We start from the raw sequence: 8,749 nt of genomic DNA, 5'->3' as shown, positions 1-8,749 counted from the left end.
AAAAAAAAAAAAAAAAAAAAATGGGTGGTGAACCACATGAACGGGAGATGAACCAAATAAATTCCAATACATGCATAGGGGAGGAGAATGTACTGAAAAAGCGCATGAATCCACCTACTCTTCATTACAATTTACAACAATCTCCACAGAAGACTTGCAAGTAGATAACTAGTTTGGTTGCCACCAAATCAACAAAATACTTCTTCCGACCAACATTAATTAGACTTAAACAATGCCAAAACTTTCTACGAGCAATCACGTTTGTCAACATATTCTCATGATTATGGACAGTTGCAATTTTAGATAAACGAATGTCCCCTTCGTTGATAATTTATCGAACAAAATGAAATCGAAAATCAATATGCTTCATACGAGCGTGATGGACTTGGTTTTTCGACAAATAAATAGCACTCTGGCTATCACAAAATACCTCTACATGTTTCTTAGCGATACGCAAGTCATTAACTAAACCATGCATTCAAATAGCTTCTTTAAAAGCTTCAGTGAATATCATATACTCTTCTTCTGTGGTAGACCATGCAATAGTAGACTGCAATGTTGAACACCAACAAACATGTCTACCCACCAGCCATAGTAAATAGATAACTAATAGTGGATCGTCGCTTATCCAAATCACCAGCATAGTCAGAATCCACATCGCTAATTACGAAGCTGTTAAGATTAAACATCTCTTATTTTTTAAACTTGATACCAACATCAATAGTACAGAGAATGTACCTAGGAATCCATTTGACAGCATGTCAATGCTCTTTGCCAGGATTATGCATATAATGACTCACCATGCTTACCACGTGTGAAAGATTAGGTCGGGTACACACCATAGCATACAACAAAGCACCAACGAACATTTGTGTAAGGAACATTCACCATATGCCTTTTGTCATCACCAAAACTTGGACACATGGAAGCACTAAGCTTGAAATGAGGAGCAAGTGGTCTGTTAGTAGATTTAGTTGAATTATTCAAACCAAATCTTGCCTAACACTTTCCTTTGATATTGAGACTAATTCAATCAAATGGTACCTGTACTTTGATCTCGCTCTATCTCCATTCGAAGTATTTTTTTTTTTGCTTTGTCTAAATCTTTCATTTCAAATACTTTAAAAACTGGTCTTTGAGCTTATCAATCTACATCGGTGTCTTGAAAGCAATTAACATGTCATCAACATACAAGAGCAAATAGATAAACGATCCGTCATCAAGCACCAAAAATATACACAATAATCAAGTTGATATGAGTGTACTTATGCTCTACCATGAAGTGATCAAACTTCTTATACCATTGCAAGGAGATTGCATTAGCCCATACAAAGATTTTATCAATCTGCGTACCAAATGTTGTTGCCCAACTATGTAAAAACCAACTGGTTGTGTCATATATACCTCTCTTCTTCCAAATCTACATGCAAGAAAGTAGTTTTTACATTGAGTTATACAAGCTCAAGATTAAATTGAGCAACCCCACCAAAATCCGAATGGAAGAATGCTTTAACGCATGTGAGAAAATCTCATTGCAATCAATTCCTGCCTTCTGCGCATAGCCTTTAGCCACAAGTGAACCTTATAACGTGTACCAAAAGAGTTCTCCTTTTTTGCATAGACCCATTTACAACCAATTTCCTTCTTACCTTTCGGAAGTCGTACTAAGTCCCAAGTTTCATTTATTTGTCTCCTCATTCATAGCCTCTTACCAATGTAAGTCATCCGGACTCTGAATAGCATCTTTATAGTCATTGGAAACTCCATCAATCATAGGGAGAGCATATGCTATCGTAACATCAAACCTCACACGTTTTCAAATTCCTTTTCCTAAATACTCCTCCACCCCACCAAGTTTGCATTCACCGTAGTAGTGTCTTAAAAGTATTTTATAATCGATTTCTTAATTGATCTTAATAAAAACTACGAGTATTTTACACAAAAGAGTGGTATTCAACCTAACTTTAATCTATAGATTCATATTCTATTAGATAATCCGGATATAATTCCACATCCATGATGCAAAAGGTTGAAAAACCCTGCCAGCTTCATTCACTACAAACATTGTAAGTACAATTATGTGTAGGCAAACACTGGTTGGAGGCTTCTTTAAGAAAAAAAACATTAATGATTGGTCGGAGAAATCTTGGATGGGATATTACCAAAGACACAAACAGTTATTTACCCGACGACAGGACAACAACTCAACCGACAACGACTTCCCTCTCCCATAACCTTGGAATTGTCAAAAGAATCTCGTCCTTTTCGTTAAGATTCATATGTTCATTATGATCCATATTTTAATATACTGAAACCGGCCAGCGGCGACTTTTAGGTTATAACTCTCTTGAATAATATGTCAACTTTTTATCTTTCCTAGTTTTCAAGCATCACCAATGACTCCTTCATTGGAGATGCCAACATGGTTCTACATCGCCTTGATGATAATGGCGGCCATGGCCACGGACGATGAAGTCAACCGGTCAGCCATCGCCTTGCCGGGCTGCTCGTACCAATGCGGCGGAGTCGAGATTCCATATCCATTTGGACTCACTCCTGAATGCTCCCTTAATGAGGCATTTCTCGTCACTTGCAACACCTCGATTCTTCCCAACAAGCCATTCATTGAGGACATTCCGATCATGAGTGTTTCAGTGGAAGATGCTGATTTGGTTATCGAAAATCTTGTGGCTAATTATTGTTTTGATGGCAAAGGAAATATCTCCGGCCACAATGAAACGCTTCTTAAGTTTGATAAGTTCACGATCTCGACGAAGAATATCTTCACCGTCGTCGGTTGTAGTACTGTTTCGATGATCGGAGGCATCCTCCAAGATGATGAGGATTACTTGTCGGGTTGTGCTTCATTTTGTAGTAGCTATCGGAATATGCCGAACGGGACGTGTTCCGGTGTCGGGTGTTGCCAAATGACAATTCCTAGTGGATTAAAACAGGCAAGATTTTTGTTAAGAATATTTAGTATTGAGTTATAGTTTACCATATTATATTTGATATTTTATTATAATCAAATATCTAGATATTTGTCTTTTATTATGGCTTAGCATCGGTATCTTTTCATTAATTGCTCTTCCCATCTATTATTAACACTAAAACTATTGTATGAGAATTAACGAGATTGAATTAAATAGATGAATTTGACTGTGGTGGGAAGCGATGTGACGAACGGTTCGGATATATTTTCGTGTGGGTACAGCTTCGTGGTGGAGGAGGGTGAGTTCAGGTTCTCGCCGGCTTATGTTCCACACTTCCCGAACGCCACAGTGCCCATGGTGTTGGAGTGGTCCATCGGCAATGAGTCGTGTGAGGCGGCTGCGGGCAGCCAAGGGTTTGCGTGTCAGGGAAATAGTAGCTGCCTGAACCCTGGTTTCATGGGGGGCTACCGCTGCAACTGCTTGCAGGGATTCACTGGGAATCCATATTTGCCACATGTTGGGTGCCGAGGTACGTAAAGTTACTTTTTTTTTTTTTTTTTTTTAATTTTTTTAAAATTAAAAGTATTGATTTTAGTTCTTTTAAGATTTGCAATTAATTTCAATTTGGTTGGTAGGATTTTAGAAGTTTATATGTTTGTCGAATTTGGAACTCCAAACCCTTGGTAGTTCTTTGATGGGTAGAACTTTCCCTATGATCTGTTAGACACACGACACTAATGACGTGAAGGAGTTTTGGCTTCAACCCACAAACTGACCACATGTCAAATAGTTAGTGTGTGCATGTTCAATCATTTGCGACTCTAGCTAATTTGCCTCTACATTAGGTTGACTCAACCTTACCTCTACTACTCTAGACCAAGGTCTCTCATAAACAACGCTCACATGTCATCATCATCTAAGTTCCAATCGAACGATCCATGCATCGTGATTCCATCCCGTGTCTTGAGACAGCTTAGGCATTGCGGTTTGCTCAAACATATTAATCAAAATTGGCCCACATGTTATTCATCTTATTGGAGCATTCTGAACATCCATCCATCTGAGTTCTCATTTGGCATTGGACTCTCTCATGTCCATGCTAAACCATTTACATCATACGTTTTGGATAGCTAGTGTGTAATCCAACCTTCAATACATGGGTTGGGGCATAATACCAACACACCCGTGTTGTTTGGTACTGTCCTTGAAAAACTCATTTCAAAGGAAGATGCTCAAAACACTAGCCCTCACTGTGACATACAAATGTGTCACTGGATAGCTCGCTTAGGCCACAAGGTCCAAGAGTGGTTTTGAGGCATTTTCAATATGGAAAGTGTAGACATAATTTTAGCAAACGGGCATACGATGTTATGGAGCGTCCGTCCAGTGTCTTATTGACACCAAGTTTGGCAAGATTTTATACTTCATATGGACAAATTTGGTTAAGGCCTAAGGCCCTACCCGACTCGTCAACAAGTCTATCTCTAATGCTTATGTCTTGTCTTCTCTTGAATGCACACATTATACGGTCTGTTGGGTGATACACCGTCATCCTCAGTCACATTATGGCACTCATATATATTGTCCCTCGTGTGGTCGAATGGCGTCACTTGAGGGTCGCTGCTTTGCTTGTCTCGATGTGAGGGTTACAACCTACTCTCTTCATAGTGTTGTTGTGACATTCTCCCCCACTTCAATTATTTATCGTCCTCGATGACTTTCTCGGGGCACAATCCCATCATGAATTGTTATGTTCTATCCCACTAAATCTCGGCATCGTCTCGATAATGACCCAAACTTTGGACTGCAGCTAACTTGACCCACTGTAACTGATTGTGCTTCAATAAGCACCTACTTCTCTTTTTTCCTAATGCTTCTCTTTCTGATGCCGGTTGGTTAGTTTAAAGACATATTCGAGTTGATGGTTCTAACTCATCTTTGTCATATGGTACCACTTACTCTCTTTGGTCAGTTTTTTTTTTTTTGGTGAACTTGCCCCCACTTAAATTTGACACTTCTCTTGGCAAATCTACATACTCTCTAAGTGGCACATAACGACCCACCCTGTGGGGTGTGGCTAGCAAGCCAACCACAACATTCCTCTTCATGGTACAAACTCTTATGGGAGCGGAGTTTAGACTACTTGCTAACTAACTTGCTGAAAATAAACGTGGTTTAGAACGGATACGAAAAACTTGTGCACACTATCTACGAGCTATCCTACTTTCGAACTTATTCTCTGTTCGCTTATCTCACTTCTTTTATCATCATGCTAGTCCTCTGACCATTTACTTTTTATCACAAACTCAAGTGCTCTAACCTTGACTAATGAAGCTCACAACCCAAATTGCAAACCTAACATGCTATTTAAACTATGCTTCCAGCCCAACTGTTGAGAATTATTATGAAGAGTAGTCCCACATTGGCTAATTAAGAGGAAGATCATTGGTTTACAAGTAAGGAACATTATCTCCATTGGTATAATGCCTTTTGAGGAAACCAAAAGTAAGGTCATGAGAGCTTTTACTCAAAGTGAATAATAGCATACTATTATGGAGATTCGTGGTTCCTAACATAGTATTAGAGTCGTGCCTTTAACTTAGTCATGTTAATAGAATTCTCAAATGTCGAACAAAGTAGTTGTGAGCCTCGAAGGTATAGTAAAAAAGTGACTCAAGTGTCGATCGTTGGGAGAAGTCCCACATTGACTAATTAAGGAGTTGATCATAACATCATTATATCGTACAATCTCGGCAATCATTTAGATATTTTCTTATTCAGCTCCTTGTATGAGGGTGACACATATGTTTGTGATAACTTACTCTATTTGTTTGTTCAGACATAAATGAATGTGATGATCCAAATGAAAATGAGTGTACGGATATATGTATAAATACGGTAGGAGGTTATCGATGTGAATGCCCAAATGGATACTCCGGCAGTGGCAGAAAGGATAGCAATGGCTGTGTTCCCCGCCGCCGGTTTCATACTCTCATATTAGTTTCTGGTATCATATTCCCTCTTCCAACCTCTTCTTAAATTATCACTGATTCATAATATAATATTGTTACAAAAATAATTTAATCTATGAATCAATTTAGATTCTTCTTTTCAAGTTTGTTTAAAATTGGTAATGCACATTTTTTACACGTGTCTAAGGTTAATTTAAATGTAAAAATTCATATAAATTACACAAAAATTAGATAATAACAAATTTTCATTTTTTTTTTCTCTTCTATAAAAGAATTATAACTTGAAAGTTGAAATTATGGGGGTAAATGGGTTGGATTTATTTATTTTTTTTTTATTTATTTATTATTTTTTTTTTTTTTTACCCACTCAAAATTTCGGGTGGATTAGGTTGGTGTTGAAGTAACTCAAAAATAGAGTTTCAACCCAACTCCAAAAATTAGTTGGATTGTCCGGTTATTTTTTTAATTATTTAAAAAAAATCTAAAATACACTCTCTATTAATAACTAAAATTTCATAAAATTTAAATATCAAACATTTATAAACTATAATAGGTTATTATTAACATCCATTACAAACATTAAATATTAAAAAAAATAGAATAGGGTTGGATAAGGTTGTACGGTCGGGTCAAAACTATCAGCTTCCGCAAACGGAACTAAATTTTTGGTTTTTGAAAAAAGTCAAAAGTCAACTCAATTCAATTTAAACCGAAAGAAAAAGAAATCTAATTCAATCCAACTATAGTTTGGATCAAATAATGAGTCACAAATCAAAATTGACTTTTTTCTCTACAAGTTAACTTTTTGTTTTTTTTTTTTGTTTTTCACCCGTCCTTTTACTAAATTTTTATCTAATAAATTTTTTATAAAAATATTTTAAAATTAATTGATTTATTAAATATAAAATTAGATACGAAATTTTAAAATGAAATAGTGGAAAGATTTATAAATACAAATTTTTTTAAAAAAAAATTGTAAGACCCATTAAATACAAACGTTGAAAATTATAAATAAATTAAATATGTAATTTTAATTAACAAAAAAAAAGAAATAATAATAATTTTTACCATTTGAACGGCAGGTATCGCGCTGGCAGTAATGGGTGTGCTTGTAAGTTCCTCCTGGTTCTTCATCGGCTTCAAGAGATGGAAGCTCATCAAACTCAAAGCTAATTTCTTCGAACGAAACGGCGGATTAATGTTAGAGCAACAGCTTTCAATCCGCGATGAAGCCAACCAAACTGCAAAGATCTTCACCGCAGAGGAATTACGGAAAGCCACTAACAACTACTCCGACGACCGAATCGTCGGCAAAGGTGGCTTCGGAACCGTCTACAAAGGCATCCTCCCTACCGGCGCCGCCGTCGCCATCAAGAAATCCAAGGTTGTCGACAACGTTCAAAACAAGCAGTTCATCAACGAAGTCATCGTCCTCTCGCAGATCAATCACCGCAACACAGTCAAACTCTTAGGCTGTTGCTTGGAAGAAGAAGTTCCTCTTCTCGTCTACGAATTCGTCCCCAACGGTACGCTCTTCGATCACATCCACAAGCGAAAATCGCCGCGGCCGATTCCTTGGAAGATCCGCCTTAAAATCGCATCGGAAACCGCTGGAGTTCTCTCCTATCTTCACTCATCGGCCTCGATTCCGATAATTCACAGAGATGTGAAGTCCACGAACATTCTCCTCGATGAAAATTACACCGCGAAGGTCTCCGATTTCGGTGCTTCGAAGTTAGTTCCCTTGGATCAGGTCGATTTGAACACAATCGTGCAAGGAACTCTCGGATACCTAGATCCAGAGTATCTGCAAACCAGTCAATTAACAGAGAAGAGCGACGTGTACAGTTTCGGCGTTGTTCTCGTCGAATTAATGACCGGAAAAGTTCCTCTATCCTTCAGCCGATCAGAGGAAGAACGGAATCTGTCGATGTACTTTCTAATTGCTCTGAAACAGAATCGGCTCAGAGAAATCTTAGATAAAAACTTGGGCAGCGATGTGGAGTACGAGCAGCTGAAGGAAGTTGCGAGCCTTGCGAAGAGGTGTTTGAAAGTGAAAGGGGAAGAAAGGCCGACAATGAAGGAGGTCGCTGCAGAGCTTGAAGGCTTGTTTCATATGGCGTTTGGTCATCCATGGATGGTTGATGATAAATCTCCATTAGTTGAAGAATCAGAGGCTTTGGTGAGTGAAGAAAAGGAAAAGCAGAAGGAAGATCGTGTTGATTCTGTTCGTCGCGAGGTTGAATCTGGAACTGAGTGTACGGAAGGGAGTAACCGATATGATAGCTTTCCCACTCACCAAATGATACCAAAAGCAGATTCTGGGAGATAATTTGTATCACTTTTAAGCTTCTCACACACGATAGGGGAGTTTTTAAACTTTGTCTATTTTTAATTCCATAAATTTTAGTTCACTCGTTCTAACTAACTTTTTATTAGTGATGAACACTTCAATATATAGTAGGGGTACGAGGTGCGACCTTGTCATAATTTCTAATTCATAGTTCTCGTCGGTTGTTCTCAGATTCTCTAGTCAAGATTAGTTGAAATCTCTAGAGTATGCCTCCATAGAGTCAATATCGTTAAGGAGGCAATTCTCGTGTCTATCACCACTTATTTGTTTATATGATTAATTGCTCAATTGTCTGGTAAAAATCATTTAAATTTCATTCTTTGGCATACATGCACATTTAAATTTAGTCGAACAATTCTCAAAATCTTGATGGAGAATAATTTATCATAATATAGTCCAATTCTAGAAGTATTTGATTTTTTTTCCTTGCTCAATCGGGTGTTTTCACATATCCAATTCTCTTAGACATTCATTCAAGCCATAGAACAAGA

At 37.7% G+C, this 8,749-nt stretch overlaps 1 protein-coding gene across 1 annotated transcript; it reads left to right on the top strand.

The window, feature by feature from the left end:
- Window positions 1–2,396: 2,396 nt before the first annotated feature.
- LOC111480762 (wall-associated receptor kinase 2-like) lies at window positions 2,397–8,509 on the top strand. Its single transcript, XM_023125930.1, has 4 exons — window positions 2,397–2,954; window positions 3,150–3,462; window positions 5,758–5,940; window positions 6,988–8,509. The coding sequence occupies exons 1-4, from the start codon at window positions 2,397–2,399 to the stop codon at window positions 8,235–8,237; spliced, it is 2,304 nt and encodes a 767-aa protein (XP_022981698.1). The 3' UTR covers window positions 8,238–8,509.
- Window positions 8,510–8,749: the final 240 nt, after the last annotated feature.

Source organism: Cucurbita maxima, unplaced genomic scaffold, assembly GCF_002738345.1.
Source record: "Cucurbita maxima cultivar Rimu unplaced genomic scaffold, Cmax_1.0 Cma_Scf00006, whole genome shotgun sequence".
In the NCBI taxonomy this organism is placed as follows: domain Eukaryota; kingdom Viridiplantae; phylum Streptophyta; class Magnoliopsida; order Cucurbitales; family Cucurbitaceae; genus Cucurbita; species Cucurbita maxima.
Note: the sequence above shows the minus strand (reverse complement) of the source record. Positions and strands in the feature narration are given on the sequence as shown.